The sequence below is a fragment of the Corvus moneduloides genome, chromosome 2 (genome assembly GCF_009650955.1).
Source record: "Corvus moneduloides isolate bCorMon1 chromosome 2, bCorMon1.pri, whole genome shotgun sequence".
NCBI lineage: Eukaryota > Metazoa > Chordata > Aves > Passeriformes > Corvidae > Corvus > Corvus moneduloides.
In genome coordinates this window covers 121,267,458-121,287,176 of record NC_045477.1, presented here as the reverse complement: position 1 = coordinate 121,287,176, position 19,719 = coordinate 121,267,458, and the positions used below count along the sequence as shown (strand labels likewise).

Genomic DNA, 19,719 nt, shown 5'->3' with positions numbered 1-19,719 from the left:
CTTTACACAGGATACTTTTCCTGGTAGAAGAAAAATACATGTACCATGAAAACAGACAGCACAAGATGTCTCCCCTTTTTATTTTCTTCCTTCTGAGAAAAACTTGCCTCGGTATTCCCGTAAATCCTTTGTCATTCATGTCACCAGTCCAAGTGCCAAGTGAGTACAGAGCTTTATTAAACTGTAACACGTTCTGCTCGTTGGGAACACCCACTGCAACCCCAAAAAAAGAGCTTTCACAGGACAGTTGCAGTAGAAACAACAGCAAACTTTCTGATTTAAGCTGACAGCTGTTCTTTAATCAGCTTTTCACTCTAAGAACTGCATCGTGTCAGCCAGATAGGCCCATGCCAAATTCCAGTCCCCTTGCACCTGGAATTTCATGATTTCCTCAACATGTCAGAAATCATTGCTGGAAATGAACTGTCAAGGGATAAACATGACAGATTCACCAAGGCAGTCCCTTCCCCATCTACTGCTGGCACAAGTCACACCTGATAACTTTTTTTTGGAGTCTTTATCCAGTGACAAACTCTGAGAACACCACAGCGTCTTTTAACTCGCTAACTCCAATTCAACTCCCATCTTAATTCTACAGAATAAATCCAGCTTGATAAACATAAATAATCACCTTTATGTGGTGGGCAATTATTTTTCTGATAACATTAGTGCATAACTGAATTGTCAAAGGAATAAAATACATATTCAGAAGACCTGAATGTTGCAAATGCAGTGTTCCAAAAGCAGCTGAAGTTTGCACTTTTATCTTTTTTGAAGAGCGATACAAGAAGATGCCTCTATTTCCTCTCACTTACATGTATTTATTTATCTATATATTTACTCAACTTGTCCCTGTAATTAAAATCTCTATTAATTAAAGACATGTTCTGGCCATAATTTGTTTAGGAGAGAGGCTACAAAAGGAGCCCTAATGAAATTGTCAGACAACCACTACAACAATTTCCCATTGTGGAAAGGAGGCGTCACTTCTGAGCAATGGTAACTCGAGAGGATCTCGCCGGGCTCCAGCTGATGCCAAGCCTGCTCTCATTTTCCCAGTCTCACTTCCATAAATTAGCTGCAGGGCCCATGGACAGTCAGGGAATCTTGATGGGGTTTTTATGCTTGGAAACCCTCCACTTTTGTCAGATCTTTAGCAGTGAGGTCAGAGCGGGCGCAGCGGTGCCAAATGGCCGCGGATCCGCAGCGTTTGTCACAAGTCCGGGATTCCTGCTCTCCAAACCCCCATCTGCTCCAGGCAGCCCTGGCTCCAAAGGCTTTATCAGGAGTGCTGAAACAAAATCCCCACCCAGCCACTTTTACTACGGCCTTCACACCAAGGCAGAACGTGACGCCTCCATTTGGATCAATCTGCCACCACAGGTTTGACTTTAAATTCAGATTCCGATTATAAATTCCAAGATAAAACTGAAACTAAGAAAACTCAGCCTCACCACTCTGCTGGGTAACCTGTACTCAAGAAATGCTCAGCCCTGGTGCTGCTCTCTGTCATCTCAAGAGTGAGAAGCCAGCAGCAGCCCAAGATCAGAAATGTTTTAAATATATATTACATAAGCCATTCTGGGGGGATAATGACATTTTCCATTCTCTCCAGTACAGAAGGAACACGCCTGGTGAAGAAAGTGGTTGTGAAGTATCATGCACACTGACTCGAAGCCAGCCTTGAAACATGAGAGAATCCAATTCCATGAGTGGCACTTTGGTCAGATGCCAGCACATCATAATTTCGTATCAGAGTTAGCTCCACAGAAAGATTAAATGCTACTCGGTACAAAAGGCATTAACTTTTAGTTCTCACAGCAGTATAAAGACCCTTTTTATGGAGATTGCTACAAACAACATATTTTCTTTCACTCCTCAAAGCTTCCTACATTTTCTAAATGATCCTCAAAAACATTTATTGAATCAATACATGGCCCAAAAGTTGTTTACAAACCAGAATGCAAAGTAAGAATGCTGTTCATTATTATGTGCCTACAAATGTGCTGCATGCTTGTTTAACAGGAACAGCATGTTTGCTGCCATCCTGCAAGAAGGAAAACAAAATTTGAAGTAGAGAAGTGTAAAATAAAGGGAATGTTTGCCAGATTTCCCTTTCCCTCTCCCCTAAATACATGGGAAATACTCCCTGAAGATAAACAGCAAAAAAGGGAAAGGTATCTTTAACCACCACCTGGAATTACTTGGCTCCACATTTGGAGTTCCCTTCCATCTCCCATCAAGATTTCTTAATTGGAAATGTTTTGCTGTATTCTGACACTACATGCCATCAATTCCTGTGGAATTTCAAAGGCTGTTTTAAAACCGAGGAAATATTATACAGGGCAGTGGCTGCAAACATGCAAAGATATTTTAATGCAAATCTATGTACACACACACTCTGCATAAAATGCTTTCCATCCCTTCCTTGGTTTTCCCCTCGAAATCCAGCTCAGAAGTGTCCCCTGGTGGCAAACACCTTCCCCTCACCACAGGACCTGTAGGAAAAGCCTCAACTGCATCCAGCTTGGGGAGCAAGAGATTCCTGGTGATTTTAGTATCATACCAACACTAACGTGGTTTAGCCGGGCAGGGACGCTGGTCAGTACTGGAGTCACTGGTGAATGCACTGGAAATACCTGCAGCATGCCAGCCTTTCCCCAAAAAACAGCTCCAGGGAGAAGGCTGGAGAAAGTTTTGAGAGTGAACAAATTAGGAGATAATCCAGCCTTCTAATAATTAGAGAATTCCAGAATGGTTTGGGTTGGGAGGGACCTTAAAGCCCATCCAGTGCCACCCCTGCCATGGGCAGGGACACCTCCCACTGTGCCAGGCTGCTCCAAGCCTCAATGTCCAGCCTGGCCTTGGACACTGCCAGGGATCCAGGGGCAGCCCCAGCTGCTCTGGGCACCCTGTGCCAGGGCCTGCCCACCCTGCCAGGGAACAATTCCTGCCCAATATCCCATCTAACCCTGCCCTCCTTCACCTTAAAGCCATATTTACAGGAGGCAGCAAAAACAAAGTTCATTTGTCAGTCCAATCCTGTTTCCCACCAGGATGAACTCTCTCAATTGACCACCTGAGTTTTCACCTCACAAACCAGTAAAAAGCCTTTTATAGTTTCACAGCCATGTTACACTATAAGGTTGGTTAAAAAAAATTGCCTCTGAACAAAGAGCCAGGAAAATTTTTCTAAGAATGTCTCCTGTGCCCGTGTCTCATGGTTTAACTGCAACAGCCCCACCATCTTCTTCCCCATGCCTTTGATCTACAGTCACTGTTGCTATTCCTGATGTCACGGAATCATCAAGACTTGGAAGAGCCCTTCAGGATCACCCAGTGCCACCCCAGCAGCACCAGCAGCACCCCAAAGCCTGTCCCCAAGGGCCACATCCAGACTCCTCCTGAGCACTCCCAGAGACAGTGACTCCAGCACTCCCTGGGCAGCTCATCCCAAGGCCTCACCACTCTGGCAGGGAAAAATTGTTTCCAATCTCCAACCTGAGCCTCCCCTGGTGCCATTTGAGGCCATTTCCTCTCCTCCTTTCCCTTGGCACACGGCAGCAGAGCCCGGCCCCCCCTCACTGCCCCTCCTGGCAGGGACTTGTGGGGAGCAGTGAGGTCCCCCCTGAGCCTCCTCTGCTCCAGGCTACCTGTGAAAAGCATCCGAACCCAAAAATTTACTAATTTAACTCACAAACCAACAATTCTATGAGGAAACTACACTAATAAAGGTGTGCAGAGTAATAGAAAACTGTGAAGAAAAAGAAATATGTGCTAAAATACACAGAATTTATTCTACCATGGGACCGTGGGACAAGTGTTACAAATGTTCCCTGGGGTACAAGAGGAAATATCACTGAGATACAAAAACCAGACCAAAGCAGCTCTGAACTGTTGAGTTTGGGCACAATCCCTACGTAATTTCATTATCCTGAGTGCCAATAAAGCAACAAGAGGAAACAAATGAAGCACAGACTGTCAAAAACCATATTCTTGGAGAACAATTCCCTTCAGAACCACACACTCCAACACCAGCAAACAGCAGGAATCATTATCAGAATCCAGACACTGACACTTCCCACGAATGATAACACTGAAACCAGTTTGCTTTCTGGTTTCTGTATCCCTTCTGGGTTTGGAAGTTCTTGTTATAAAGCAACAAAAGTGAATCTGAGGAGGGGAGAGGGAAGAACACAAACCAAGCAAATGCAAACCCACCCTCCCCGCCCACACAGGCAACTCAAAGCCTTGCAACCCAAGTGAATTTATTATGGAAAAGAGCCCTAAATCCACAGAGTTCAATTACAGATATTTTTAGTTGACAGCACTGTTATCAGTCCTTGGGTAAAGTATCACACATTCATCAAATCCATTCCCCAAAACCAGTAAGGTGCTTCAGCAAAGACACATTTTTACTGGTACAGATGCATTCACACTGCTTTATCTCATCTTTTTTTCTTTCAAGCAACTTTGCCTTGAAAGATATTTTCATTTCTAGCCAAGAGACAAACTGGGAAAAGCTTTCAAGTACAAAGGTTTTTTCTTACTTCAAGTAATACATGTAATACATTAAAAAAGTAAAAAACATTAGACACAAATGATTTATCAGTGATTAATTCAGGTCTCTCACATAGTCTGTTCATTCAACATTTTCCTCAGCTCTTCTGTTACTTCTGAGCCAGAGAAAAGAGCAAATTTCCTTTCTGGAATAATTAATTCCTAAGAGCTCTTGTTTTTTGTTCGACTGCCTGTAAGGCAGGGATGAATCTCATGCTCTGAGGATAAGAGAAAACAAGCAAATCTCCTATTTTGTAGATTATACATTTTTGGTTCACTTGTAAACCAAAAACTTGGACAGCAACAACAACTTTGGAGTTTCAGTGTAACTACCCCTGATCTTAGCACTGGAAATTTTAAAAAAACCCTCAAGTTTCCCTGAAGTTGAATTTCAAGCCCTACAACCCCCATGAATATGCATGGCAACATTTCAGAAACAATTGTCTCAAAATGTACCCTGAAATCAGGGTTCATTATAGTGTTAGCTGAGAGTTCAAATTTCCCACCCTCAAAGGAAGATTTATTCAGGATAAAGTAATTCCATATTTTCTTGGCTGACATAATGGACCTGGAATTTAAAAGCAGACGATGCCACCCCAGAATCAAGACATGGAAATCTGCTCTGACTGAGCTGCTTCTGCTCCAGCTACTGAGTTACTCAAATACACAAAGAATTTTGAGCCTGAGGAGTTTCTACTCAAGTTTTAAGATGAGCAAATGTGTGGGTGTAACAATTCCTAATGGGAATAATCACCACCGGGACAAATCTCATTCTTCAAGGAGTAAATCCTTGGTTTGAAACTTAGGAGATGTTAGGCTGAAACTCCCGGCAATAAAACACAATCCTGGCATTTACGTCTGAAAAATTATCCTTGGAGGTGGCTGAAAGAGCAAATATTTGAGAGTTTAGGGGCAAAGCTGCAGAAAAAATCGGATCTCTGTGCTTGGAGCTGCCACTGAACATGTGGGTGCCAGACGACAGGATCAGAGGTTTGGCCACTGGAGTCCCCCCTCCCCACAGGGACACGGAATTTCCCTCACAATCTGCTCAACTGCTCTGCAGCCCAGCAAGGCAAGAAGAAAAGACAAAGGTGCTGTGTTTTGGTATCAATACTGGCCTCTAAAATTACACTTAGCATCAAGTTGTGTAGATTTAATTAAACTTTCAACCAGCATTTCAATTGTTCCTCATTCAAACACTGCCTTTGCTGCTGTTGTAGCAAAATTCCCCCTTAAACCTCCTAAAGATGGACATGACCATCCATTATTCAGATAGCAGAGCTTTTATTTGAATTTAAAATACAGTAATTCCAGTTCTGCTCATGTTTTGTTGGCTTTTTTTAACCCATGCAGCAAGACTGTGGTTTTTAAGGTCCGTGATAACCACATGAACTGGAAATTAAAACTCCAAAATGGGAATCTTAAGGAGGAAAAGAAAAGAATTTCCAAACCATCCCTCGGAAACAGCTTAAAATTCCACTGCAAAAGCACCAACCAAGACCCACAGAGGGAGAGGAAGATCTGAAATTCTTAATAATCAGATCGATATAAATCAGCAGCATAGGTTTGATGGGATTATTAACAGCACCTCAACAATGATGCAGAAAAACACAGATTGTCCAGGAATTTAAGCAAAGGAAAAATCAGGAGAAGGTATTTGTTTGTAGAATAAAGCTGAGAATTTTATTTGATGCCCACAAGGTAGCAGAAAACAAGTCTGGTGAAAGTTCTGAAGTGATAAAAGGTGCAAGAGACACCAAGGGAATCCCAGAGAATGGGGGACAGCTCTGCTGTAAATTGAAGAACAAACTCACCAAAGCAGCACTTAAAACGGAAAGAATTTTAAAATGACCAAAACACCCCCTCAGCTTTATCTTTTCTTAATGGAGTAGGAAATGCAGAGCAAACCTGATTATTGTTTTTTCCTCATAAGCAAAAGGAGCTTGGGGTTCCTAAAATGAATTCGGAAAATCTGAGCAGGTGAGGGGTACCAGCAGTTTTTAAAGACAATGGAAACTCCAGTTTGGGGGTGAGGAATCATTCCTGAGCTGCCAAGTCTTAGGAACAACAAAGTATTCATCATTATTCTGGGATCTGTTAACAGGACCTTGAGCTTCTTTTATCATTAATTGACTCATTATGGCATTTTTATTATAGGGAAGGCTAAGAAAATCATCCCAAAATCCCTTGTTGTCAATAAAATCAAGGATTTCCTCAAATAATTCATATTTTTGGTATCTCCTGGCTCTCTGGGAAAGCACGGAGACCTATGGACAACATGATGGATGGAGAAAAACAAATAATTTGTGAGAACGCTAAATTATTACACATTCATTATTTATTTCAATGTTTATTTTTTATTTTTAATTTTCAATTTTAATTTTTATTCTTCATTTGGAACTGTAGTTGTTACGCACAAGTTGCAACTTCCTACACAAGATTCTGCAATTATATCATGGCTAGAGAAAAAGGCATTGAAACAATGACTATACCCAGCAAAACACCATTAGAATATGTAAATAAAACAATTAAAATCACGTTAAACCACATTAAAAACTGATTAACTGTATGAATAAAACAATTTATTAATAGAATTTATGAGTAAAAATTTAAAAACTAATTGCGGTATAAACTTTAACTAAAGGAAATATAATTAAAATATCTTTACTTGAAGGTCTGCAACCCTGGGATATGCCACTAGATGGCAAGTTTGGATAGAAATTAGCTGAATTTTAATTCATGGCACGTTTGAAAAGTCCAAGGGCATTGGATAGAAACAACCATGAAAAAACAGAGTGAAAGAGGAGAACAAAAATAGGAAGAGTTCAATAAACAAGTTTTGTATCTGGAGCACATTTAATATTAGTGAAAAATGTTAAATGGCTTTTACTTTTGTTTCCAGGCTGCCACACAAATAGAGACTCAATTCAAACACAATTTTGAAGTCATTTTTAAAGGAAAACAAGTTAAAATCACTGCTTTAAATATTCCTCACAATTCTTCAGAGCAGTGTCTCAAAGGCAGGGATCCAGCATTGAGAGCTGACAACTGAATTACGAATATTCCCAGGAAATACAACAACATCCTCAGGAATCAAAGTTTTCCCTGTGCAATCCTACCCCCTCCCTACTCACTCTGCTCTGCTCCTCACAATTTCCATTTGCTCTTTTGTTGCCAGCCTGTGCAGAATTCTTTACCTTGATTTCAAAGAAAAAGAAATCCTGTTTTTTAAAGCAGTTCTTTCTGCAGCTCGCTGCAGCCTTCAAAATGAACAGCATCAAAAAGTTCTTAACAGAAATACAGCAAACAGAAATGCAGCAATATAGAGAAACACAGTGAAATTAACCCTGCACAATTCCCCCCCAGTGAAATTCAGAACTCCTCCTAGCAGGGAACAAAACAGTGATGGATGAAAAATTAACACTTTTTGCTTACCTGGAGTATCTGCTGAGAACTCTCCAAACAAAAACACACACAAGAAGCAAGGTGGGTTTAAGAAAACACTGAATTTCCCTGGCAGGGTAAACCCCAGGAGGCTTACCTCATCTGGAGAGAGCAGGAAAATGGGTGCTAACACAGGAATTTCACTCAGTTCACATCTCAGCCCAAGGGATGTCAGGATCTCCTTGAGAACTTCGTATCTCTTGGAATTGCTCATCTTGAGCAAATTAAAATCCTCTTCAGTTTGCACATCCATGGAATTGCTGTCCAGTTCCAAGTGGGCCTAGCAGGATATTAAAGAAAAAAAAAATCAGTTTCCAAATCAGGAATCATAGCTGACAATACAGCACAATTTCCTCTGAAACCTACCCAAAATTTCCCTTCTTAATGAGCTTCCCCTGGAGGAGTTGACCAAACTTGCATTTGCCAACTTAAATTTAACCTTCTGCTTTTCAGGTCTGCCAGAACCAACAGTGAAGTTGGGCAAATTCTGCCTTGAACAAGAATTCCATTAAAATTAAAATTCCATTAAAACTGAAATTCCATTAAAATTGAAACTCCATTAAAATTGAAAGGGCTTTATTAGAAGCTGTACAAGATATGGAGAACTCAGGCAAGTCACATGAATTAAGAGGAAATCAGCACAGATAACGAAATGCTTCTGTCTAAAAAAATTATTTTCTCACCTGGTAAAAATCACTCCTCAAGGCTGAGGCAGATGCTTAAAAGTTGAAATTGAATGCAAGAGAAAAAAAAATCCTTCACAGACCTCCTTTTTGGCTCGTTTTTGTCTGGTTTTTCTTTTGTGTTACAAGATATTTCAAAGCCCTTGGACTCTCTGCAGATTCATTTAATGCTATTAAATAAAGCTCTTATTTTTGTTCATTTCTTCCATTTTGCAAAATTTCATGATACTCTTTGTGTTTTATATTTTTTTTATTGAAATTCAGGGATATGAATGAATGTGGCTGCCTCATCCCTGGCAGTGTCCAAGGCCAGGTTGGAGCACCCTGGGATAGTGGAAGGTGTCGTGTCCCTGCCCGTGGCAGGGGGTGGAATGAGATGATTTTAAGGTCCTTTCCAACCCAAACCATTCCATGATTGTAAAAAACACGTTAAAAATGAAGCAGGACACACCCACCCACCAGGAGAGCACAGAAAAAAGAGGAACAAATCTGCCAGAATATTTAATAGCTGACATCACTGCCTGTCCCCTGAAAACAAAAAAGGCTTTTCAAATCCAGACTGGAAGTCATTTAGAATTAGAAAATGTCACACTAATCCTTCTAATCTGATTTTTGAAGCTGTGTTCTAATGCCTTTTCTTTTTTTTCTGGGGGAAACCTGTGGAGCATTAAGTTCTACAGGATCAATTTAAAGGGTGCAGCAAAGCACAACTTGCAGGAACAGTGTCTAATCCATTTTCTAGCAGCAGCAGCCAGCACAGGGGAGCCAGAGCTGCCTACAAAAAAAGCCATAAGCATCCTACTGTGTCTAACAGAGTTTCCAAAAATCCAGCAGATTTAAGATGGTAAGAGACAAATCACTTCTAAGACACCCCTGAATATTTGTGAGCTCTGTAACTGCTACAAGAGTGGTGATACCTGATCCCTGAGCAGTTCAATGTCAGTGCTCTGGGCTCCTGAGAAAGTTCTCTACCTGAAATATTGGTAAAAATAGAACCTTTCATAAAGTTTGTTCATCTGGCTGTTAATTTCCTTAACTTCATCTACTTAACCACTGGGAAACGAATCTTGCTATGCTTTTCTCAATGTGTTTGGCAGATTTATTTTCTAAATAAGAAGTATTAGAAACAGCCTAAACTTCCAGTGCAAAAGGCACCAACCTTTTATAAAGTACCTCCTATCAGCCTTTCCATCACTTAAAACTTTAGCTGGGAATATTTAAATAATTTAAATAATTATCAGTGACCAATACTGATCTTTCCATGGAAGCTTCCTCACCCATTATCCAGAAAGTAAAACTAAGAAAAAAATGTTATCAACACTTTAATTGATCTGCTGTTTAATTTTTTGAGGGGGTTGCTTGGCTGTTTTGGTGGTTTTTTACCAGAGATCACAACACTGTAACACTGGAGAGGCACCTATTTCCTGGGATATTTTTTTTAAGTGCAATGAATGATTTTGGCTCATCCTAGACTCCCCCAATTCCATCCCCCAGGTGCTCTGAGCTATTTGGTAGGTGCAGAATGTTAAACATTTAAAACTTTAAAGCCTGGATATGGACTCAGGAAACAAAAAATCAAGTTCCCAGCAAGGTTTATTTTACACTTCTTGCTTGGCCACAATTCATATTTTTGTAAGGATTTTGTGGGATGTATTTCCCACCTCCCAAAATCTGCTCAAGCTGTATCCCTGCACAGCTTCCAGCAGGCAGAAAGGGAAAGCTCTGCTCTGGAAGATGACGGAATCCCAGAGGGGGTTGGGGTTGGAAGGGAACTCTGGAGATGATCCAGTCCAACCCCCTGCCCAGGCAGGGTCACCTGGAGCAGGTGACACAGGAGCACATCCAGGTGGGCTTGGGATGTCTCCAGACAGGGAGAATCCATCACCTCCCTGGGCAGCTGTTCCAGGGCTCTGTCACCTCCATGGAAAGAAATTCCTCCTCATGGTGAGGGGGAACTTCTTGTGTTCAGTTTATGGCCACTGCTCCTTGTGCTGTCACTGGGCACCACTGGGAAGTCTGGCACCATCCTCTGGCACCTCTTGGAGATACTTCCATGGATTGATGAGTAAAATTCCTGCTCCCTACACAAACCTGTTCTTTGTTTTACCCCTCTCTGTGATCTTGCCGGATCCACACCTGCCTGGCTCTGTGGTGACAACAAGGAAATGGAACAGCAGTGACATTCCCATTCTCTAAGGGCAAGTGAAACCATCGTGCATTTGGACTCCTTGTACATCCAGGACATCCATTTACACCTCAGGGGGTGGGCAGGCCCTGGCACAGGGTGCCCAGAGCAGCTGGGGCTGCCCCTGGATCCCTGGCAGTGTCCAAGGCCAGGCTGGACATTGGGGCTTGGAGCAGCCTGGGATAGTGGGAGGTGTCAGGGTTGGGATGGGATGAGTTTTGAGGTCTCTCCCAACCCAAACCATCCCATGATTCCACACCTCTCCTTGACAGGAATCCCCAAGAACATGCCATGGGGACAAGGGAACATTTTCAGGATTGCACAGCATGCAGCAAGGAGGAAATGAATTCTTCCCTGCTCACAGTACCTGGGAAAGGACGGCTTCTCCTCCACTGCTCCCGTAAGTCAGATGCACAATAACTGTGTCTTTATCAGCATTGTTTAATCGACTCAATGTCTTCACTCTGCTGGCATCTTCCTTCATCCCTTGCTCAAAAACACAGCCACTGACCAGCAGGTTCAACTTCACCTCAGGGCTGTCCTTTTTAGAGACCACCAGCTCATGCACAGCCTTCCTCAGTTTGTTTTTGCGCTTTATCTGCACGCCCCCAAAGGTGAAGGACGAAGAAAACCCAAGAATCTTCCCCCCTTTAGACAAAAATTTCATAAATTGCTTGTGGCTCCCCTCAGGAATGGGCTCCTCTGTGGCAATGACCAGCAGCAGGGAGTTCTCAATCCAGGGATCTTTGAGCACTTGCTCCTGCTGCAGCTGGTAGATGGTGTAGCTCTCAGCATCGATGCATTCCCTGAGGACTGATTTCACCTGCTCAAACCTCTCTTTGGCAGTCTCAGAGCCCAGGTAGATCAATATATTAGGGGGTTTTCCAGCAAGGTTTACCCTCTTTATTCCTTTTTCCAGACATTCATCCTCCTTCTCCTCCAGTTTGCTGCTGCAATCATCAGGAAGCTCTGGAATGTTTTCTGCAGAGGCGAATTTCACGGATTCGATGGTGCTGTTTTCAAGCTGCAGACACTCGTGGCAGCTGGAAAGGTGCAAGTGGTGATGTTCCCCAGCTCCTGGCTCCTTGTCACACGGGCTGGTGACTTCATCCTCATGCTCCCTTCCTTCCTCCAGCTTGGATTTCTCCTCCTCACCTCCTCCTAATCCTGATTTCCCAGCAGGAGTTACTGCATCCATGTCTGCACTTTGCTCTTTCACGGATGGTGCCTCCTGGGCCAACTCCTTCAGAGCAGATTCCTGTAAATAGACAGCTGGAAAAGGTAAAGGATACAAAAAAAGGGGTTAGAACTATGATATCGAAAGAGTTATGATAAACAGCACTAACACAGAAGAATTTCATTTCATTTCAGCACAAATACTCTGTAACAGCAAGAATTTCACTTATTTGACACAACAAATCCAATTTCCCCCCAGAACAACATGAATTTGTGCTCATAACACAAATCTAAAGACAAAACAAAGCAACCTCTGGAAAAATGCTGCTCTTTTAAAGAGGGCAGGGTTTAAAATCACTTGCTGCTGTTTTGAAATGAACTATTTTGAAATAAGCTAATAAAGTGATGGTATTGGGTAAGATACAGATATTGAACCATGTCTCTTGCACTGCTGAAGGCTGCAGACAAAGGTTTGGCACAAGAAAAGGGAGTCAAAAGATATTTGAACTGATTTCAGTCTGCAGAAAGGGAGAGAGACACACCCACAGCTAGGTTTGGGAGCTAAGAATCCAAGGGAAAACAAGAAAAGATGAAGAACTGTTACAAATTCCCCTTTTTCCCTGAAAATGATAGAAATGCAAAGATAATTTGTAGCAAATCCAACTGAGAAGAGCAAAGATGATTATTGACAGCATGACGTGCAGAGCAAACTAAGAGGAGAGCAAAAATACACTTCACAAGGCAGGGTTTCTTCAGCTGCTGAGCCATGAAAATACTTCAAATCAAAGTCTGAAAAATTTTACTGAATCCTTCTCCACTCACACAAAACCAAATAAATTTATTAGGCTTTTAACTCAGTGAGAAAATTGATTAACAACATTTTGTTACAACACATCAGATCCAAGTTCAATCCCCTTCCTTATGAAACTACATTCCCTTTGGAGCAGAAACTTGAAAAAGGATTTTTTTTTTATATCCCAAGAGAATTTCACAGCTTCCAACCTATGTTATTCCATCTAGAGCCTCCCCCAGCCTGTCCTGGAGCAGCTTCCACACAGCACTGGAAGCAAAAGGAGGCAGAAAACATTTTAAAAAGGGAGTGACTGAGGCACTCTCAGCTTCTACCCTTCCTTGGGGGAATATTTGTGCAGAACAGCACCAAGAGACAGAAGTTCCCATCAGATTCCTTTGGGAGAATAGTCCAACCCTCTTGCACTCCAGCTACACGTTGTCGATTTTGTCATTCCTTAATTTCTGCCAGTGCACTCTGATCTACACTAAAAAACCCCAGCAAATAAAACCCTCACAAAACCCCAAAAAAACCCACCCCCAAATTGTTCTCAATCCATGCTCATCTTTGAATACAATTTCATTTCAAATATGGGAAAAACGGGAACATTTGCCTAAAAACTTCATGGTTTTTCTTGGTTGGTTTGGGGTTTTTTTAATAGATTTGTTAATCTAACAGTCAAGACTTGGAGAAAATATTTTCTAACTTCTGGTTTGGAGCACCCTGGGATAGTGGAAGGTGTCCCTGGGGTAGGAATGGATGATTTTTAAGGTTCCTTCCAACCCAAACCATTCCACGTTCCTATAAAATTAAAGCAGAGCTACAGAGGGATCAACTGCCTGGAATCCCAACAGGAAGGAAACTCTGTCAAAATAAATGCCAATTTTTCAGGTAGGTATAAAGACTACATGCAAAGTCCTGAAAGAGCCATAAACCAAACATGTTGTGCTGTTAAAAATGATCAGGAGGATACTTACAAACAATCCTGTGTGGCACCATCCCGTTATCCATCTGCAGCCTGTCTTCCAGGAAGGCTATTCCAAGGCTACTGAAATTATCTACACTTGCTTCAGCAATTAACTTAAAAGGTTCACCAGGTTTATAGGCCAAGGGTGAACAAAAGTCTGACCACTTCACAATCTAGAACAGAGCATATGGATGGCTTTCAGTTGGAAAAGGTTATGGAAAAAGACCCAAATATCAACAGTATTGTGATTTTGCAAGAGGGATTGCAGGAGAATTGGATACAACCCAAAGAATTTACTGAGGAAGGGTTGCTTTAGGCAGCAAAGATTGAGCCCTGATGGAAGAGAACAACGTCCACACCAAGTGTTGGAAGCAAACTGGGAGTACAAAGGAACCATTCCCAAAGATCAAGGCTCTGAAAGTTTCAAGCAACAAAATGGCAGCAGAGCATTGGCACATTCTGGAAGAAAAAAATCTATTTGGATTTATTTCCTTCAGCACAAATTCCAAGCAAGAACGCTGATAAAAAGAACAAAAGGAAACTACAAGGGTTTAACAATAATTATCAGAAGCATTAACTAAACCCCGAGGGTTCAAGCTGCTTATCTGCATCAAAAATTCCTTTCTCCAGGAAAGAAACATTGCACAAGTAGGAGACACAATTGGATACACAAACCTGTTGTTCTCCCATGAAGGAATTATTTAGAGACAACGAAGCAGCACTTGCCTTCATGGCCTAAAAAAAAAATCAGCCCTTGCCATGGAATATGTTCCAAAAGCTGGGAGACAAAGTGCAATTCCCACAGAACAGCTGCAGCACTTTATCACCACACACCAGATGTAAAACACTGATTAAAGACCTCAAAGGAGAAACTCACAGGGAGTGCACACACTGAGGGTGAGCTGTCAGTTATCCCACTTGTTCATAATTAGACTATCAGCTAAATTTACCTTTTTATTCACTGCAATTAAATGGTTTATACAACATCCAAAAGAATCCAGCTCCATCTTTTGATTCTGTGGTATTTCCCAAGGGAACAAGAAGAAAGAACAACCAACCCTAATGGTTCTGTCTCCTTCCTAAGCCACTCTCAAAGGCAGTTTGTGATTAGCACAACCCGAATAAGACCATTCAGTCACAGAATCCCAGAAGAGTTTGGGTTGAAAGGGACCTTAAAGCTCAGCCCATTCCATGGGACGCCATGGGCAGGGACACCTCCCACTGTCCCAGGCTGCTCCAAGCCCCAATGTCCAGCCTGGCCTTGGGCACTGCCAGGGATCCAGGGGCAGCCCCAGCTGCTCTGGGCACCCTGTGCCAGGGCCTGCCCACCCTGCCAGGGAACAATTCCTGCCCAATCTCCCATCCAGCCCTGCCCTCTGGCACTGGGAAGCCATTCCCTGGCTCCTGGCCCTCCATGCCTTGGGAATTGTCTCTCTCCAGCTTTCCTGCAGCTCCTTCAGGCCCTGCAAGGCCACACTGAGCTCAGCCCAAAGCTTCTCCTCTCCAGGCTGAACAATCCCAGCTCTCGCAGCCTTTCCTCCCAGCAGAGCTGCTCCATCCCTCTGCTCATCCTGGTGCCTCCTCTGGCCTCTCTCCAGCAGCTCCACGTCCTCCCTGTGCTGGTCCCAGGGCTGGGGCAGCTCTGCAGGTGGGCTCTCAATCCGGATTTATATTTCTGGCCTTTGGATATCTAACAAGAAATCCATCTGGGTATCTTCTGATCCATGACTTACGCTGACCCTTGGTGGAAAATTCCCTTTCCAAAAGGAAAAGGGGAGCAGTGTGTGGGTTTTTAGCATGAGATCAGCTGCATGGTTTAACTTCAGGGTTAAACTCCAGCTCTGTGACAGCAGAGCACGTCACAGGTTTGAGCCAGAGCCCACAGTTGGTGAGAACCAGCCCAAAATTTCATGACAGATTTGCCACTGGGGTCCTGAACCCCTGGGAATAACAACCAGTCACTCCAGCAGCGAGTTCCTGCCTCCAGCACCTTCTCAATGCTCATCCCCAGGACTGGACCACACAGAAACGCCAGCCCTGAATTATGGGATTTATTTCAGGGCACACCAGTAGTGACCAGTTCTAAAGCAGAACAAAATCTCCTGCTGGGAAAGCAGCTACAGCTGACCATGATCCATCTGAATCCCTGGAGATGGGATCAGTTAGACTTCACTCTGGGGATGTCTGTGACCGAGTCCAGCCAGAACTGCCCCAAGCTCCTGAGCTTTTCTTTGTGACACCAAGTAAAATCTTCGATGGAGAATGGAGTTATTGCTGCACAGTGCAAATGAAGTGAACACACAGAAGTACCTCACAAAGTAAAGCTCTTGCCAAAACACATGACCCTGCAATCCTGCTCAGGCAACAATCCATTTGCTCCAGAGCAAAAGCAAAAATTCTCAGGGAATATTTTCCAGCTTTCTTACTACGATTCGAAACCAAAATTCTGAATAAAGGACGAGAGGCCAGCTCTTAGCAAGAGATGAGCAATTATTCCTACTCCTGTTTTCTGAGTCCACCTCATTTTCACAGTCACATATCACTGACAGTCCTACAAAAAATGGCTTTTCTGGCCAGAAATTCTCCCAGGAGCAATGTGTTCCCACAGCCCCTGGCTATGGTGACAGCCAGAGGTACCAAAATTAAGAGCACTTCACACAGAAAAACAGTAAACAAAATAATCCAGCAGTCCTTTTCCTCTTCAGTTTTGATTTGTTGCCTGGACTACCACTTTTGAACTCGTTATATCAAATTAATTATTAATGTCCACATAAGAATGCAAAATTTTCCATCCTAAAGAAAACTAAAGCAAACCCAAGAAGATTAAAAAAAATTAATAAATCCCACAAGAATAGATAATTAGAGCTTCAATGCAGATGTTTTTGTGAATCTTTCTGCTCCAAAAAATATAAAGAAAATAAAAATCTCCCATCTGAGCTGGCCCAGCACTGCCCAGGTGCACTCTGAGACAAGAAGGAGGGCACAGCTCCTTTATCTCAGAAGCAGGGCCCACCTGCATGGATTCCATCAAAGGCAATAAAGCCATTTCCAAAGCAGCTAATGCAGCTTTGCTCCAAGGAAACACGTGCCCAGTGGGAAGCAGGATCAGAAGATTTGAGAAGAAAAGGTCCCACCAAGTTCTGGGTGCCTCCTCCCACTTGGAGCTCCACGGAGCCAAGGATTTTCCCTGATGCAGCACTTCTGGACATCATTCCTGACTATCATGCTCCAAATCCGTGCTCTGTTCTGGAACTGGCAGAGGGTGGAGGCACTCAAAGTCTGATTGCAGCCCCAAATCTGGAGCTGAGCCCATTCCCAACCTGTCCTCCTCTGAGGCAGTCCCTGCCTCAGATAAATCTGTTTACCCACCCCTCTGCTCCCCATGTTCACTGCACAGAGGATTGCTGGAGCATCTCCCAGAACAAGTGACCTGGAAAACACTGGATCCTCCTCCAGGGAAGCAGACAGGCCACGAGCACCTGTGGATGTGCCAAGAAGGAGCTTGAAACCCGATTCCAGGAAACAAGGGTGACAGATGGCCCTTTAGGGGCACTCAGGAGAGCTCCTTATCCATGGCCCCAGGGGTGATCCCAGCTTGGGGCAGAGCCTGATTCATGGAAGAGCTCTGGAATCCCAGCAGACAGCCCAGATGTTTTATTACAGCCTGCACAGACACATCCTGACATGCACATCTTCCCTTTTCTCCTCTTTCCTGGAGACAATGGGATCCATCTCTCCTCTCTCACAGCCTTCCAGTGCCTAAAGGGGGCTTAAAAAAAGAGAAGGAGAAGGATTTTCCACAAGGACCACTGTCCCAGGCTGTTCCAAGCCCCAGTGTCCAGCCTGGCCTTGGGCACTGCCAGGGATCCAGGGGCAGCCCCAGCTGCTCTGGGCACCCTGTGCCAGGGCCTGCCCACCCTGCCAGGGAACAATTCCTGCCCAATCTCCCATCCAGCCCTGCCCTCTGGCACTGGGAAGCCATTCCCTGGCTCCTGGCCCTCCAGCCCTTGTCCAGAGTTGCTCTCCTGGAGCCCCTTTAGGCACTGGAAGTGGCTCTGAGGTCTCCCCAGAGCCTTCTCTTCTTCAGGCTGAAGAATCCCAACTTCTCCCATCCTGACTCCAGAGCAGGGGGGCAATTCCCACCCACAGCCAGAGAAAAATGCTACTGGAAAGTCTCAACAAAACGTCTCTGGGTCTGTTTGAAACATAAAACAGAGCTTAATTATTATCAGGGATTTGAATGAAGCAATTCCCTTTTTATTCCCAAGAACATTACAATCCATCTGGACTCCCTTCTATGCAAGAAGCAAAGAGAGCTGCTCACCTCCTTCGAAGAATCAGGTCCTTTCTGCACGTTCTCTGTCTGAGCAGAAATGCTTTCTGTCACAAAAGCTATGTGTTCTGCTGTGAGCAACTTCTCAGGGTAAATAAAAGGAGAAATGAGAAGCACACTCCACCTGTTTAAGTCATCAAGGAACTGCAAGAAACGGGAAAGGAAAATAAGTCTGTGTAGGAAGCAGCTGATTTAAGAATTTCTTTTTAAATTACACCCAGCTTCAATTCAAATCTGACCCTCCAGCCTTACAGGAAGGGTGATGATGTTTTCACGTTCCCCATGAGACCAAAAAAGGCATAAAGTTCTGAACCACTACAAAGGAACACTGAAAGTAAAACCAAAAGTGACAACCCACGTTTTTAAGCCAACTCAAACTGCAGCTTTCAGTTTTACAGGAAGAGTGAGTGGGACACAAAACCACTGAGCCACTGGCACTGGGACTCTTGTGGGACATTTGCCACTGGCAGCATCCCTCACTCAGCTGATCCTCCTCTCCCATTCACACTGAATATTGAATCCTCATGCATCTGCATCAAAACTCCTCATTCCTTATGAAATTCATAAAATGTAAAGAAATAACTTATTCAGAATCGATTTTTCTGCAAGTTGTTCTATCCACCACTCAGCAAACCACTGGACAAATGTTTTCTTCATTAAATTACAAAAGATTCCCTCTCTTGCCCTCACCAAGGAGCAAATTAAGCTCAAAAGCTCGAATCAGCAGACCAACAAACACGTTGGAGACACCTCACAACTTCTCAGTAATCTGTTCTCATAAAATATTCCATCAATTTTTAATTTCTTATGTAGATTTTGCATTGAACCTGATTTGCCTGTCGTATTTTAAAAATGGCAAACATTAGAAATACCTTTTTTTGCTGCTGCCATACTACAAACACACACCTTCAGTAATTCCATACAGAAACAGAAAAGAATTCCCCTCTGGCACTAAATTCCACCACTAAATGTGTTCATCACTGCACATCCCAAATGAAAGCACAGAATATTGAGGCTCTGGGGGCAGTTCACTGATCCAACCACCCTTAGTGAGCACAGAAGCTGCACAAGCAAACACTGATTTCCCCCATGGGAAAGTGAACTGAACTCAGGAAGCTTTAAAGTATCTTAAACATCTGATTTGGCTAAGGATCAAACAAAAAAAAAGGCACCTTTTACAGCTTATGATTTATGACCTGCTGGTATCTTAAGTTACTGATCATACTTCAAGCTATTGAGACAGCAAAGGAGCTTTGCTGGCTGCCCAGAAGCCAAAAAACCTAAAAATACTAGTTAAGCTTTTATCTCTACACAGATGATGCAAAGAGCTCCCCAGTGATGCAGGGACAGAGCCCTCACACCGAGGTGCAGCACGACAGGACCTGCCCCAGGGGTTCTCAAACACTGTCATCACACATTTTAAAGAGACAAAAACTTATTGAATAACAGCCCCAAGTCTATGCCAAACTTCATGCCAAGCTGCAGCTCCCCAGAGGGCTTCCCAGCTCCCAATAAACACCAATAAACCAAGCAGATTATAAAATCAGTCTGCATGAATAGCACTGCAGACAGAAAAAAAAA

At 43.3% G+C, this 19,719-nt stretch overlaps 1 protein-coding gene across 1 annotated transcript in view; it reads right to left on the bottom strand.

The window, feature by feature from the left end:
* HLCS (holocarboxylase synthetase) overlaps positions 1–19,719 on the bottom strand; it is a 107,456-nt gene that overhangs the window by 85,868 nt on the left and 1,869 nt on the right. The window contains exons 2-5 of the mRNA XM_032101141.1: positions 18,130–18,282; positions 13,816–13,978; positions 11,240–12,144; positions 8,102–8,284 (exon numbers count right to left, since the gene is read on the bottom strand). Coding sequence (XP_031957032.1) covers positions 8,102–8,284; positions 11,240–12,144; positions 13,816–13,978; positions 18,130–18,282 — 1,404 coding nt within the window. The remainder of the gene's footprint in view (positions 1–8,101; positions 8,285–11,239; positions 12,145–13,815; positions 13,979–18,129; positions 18,283–19,719) is intronic.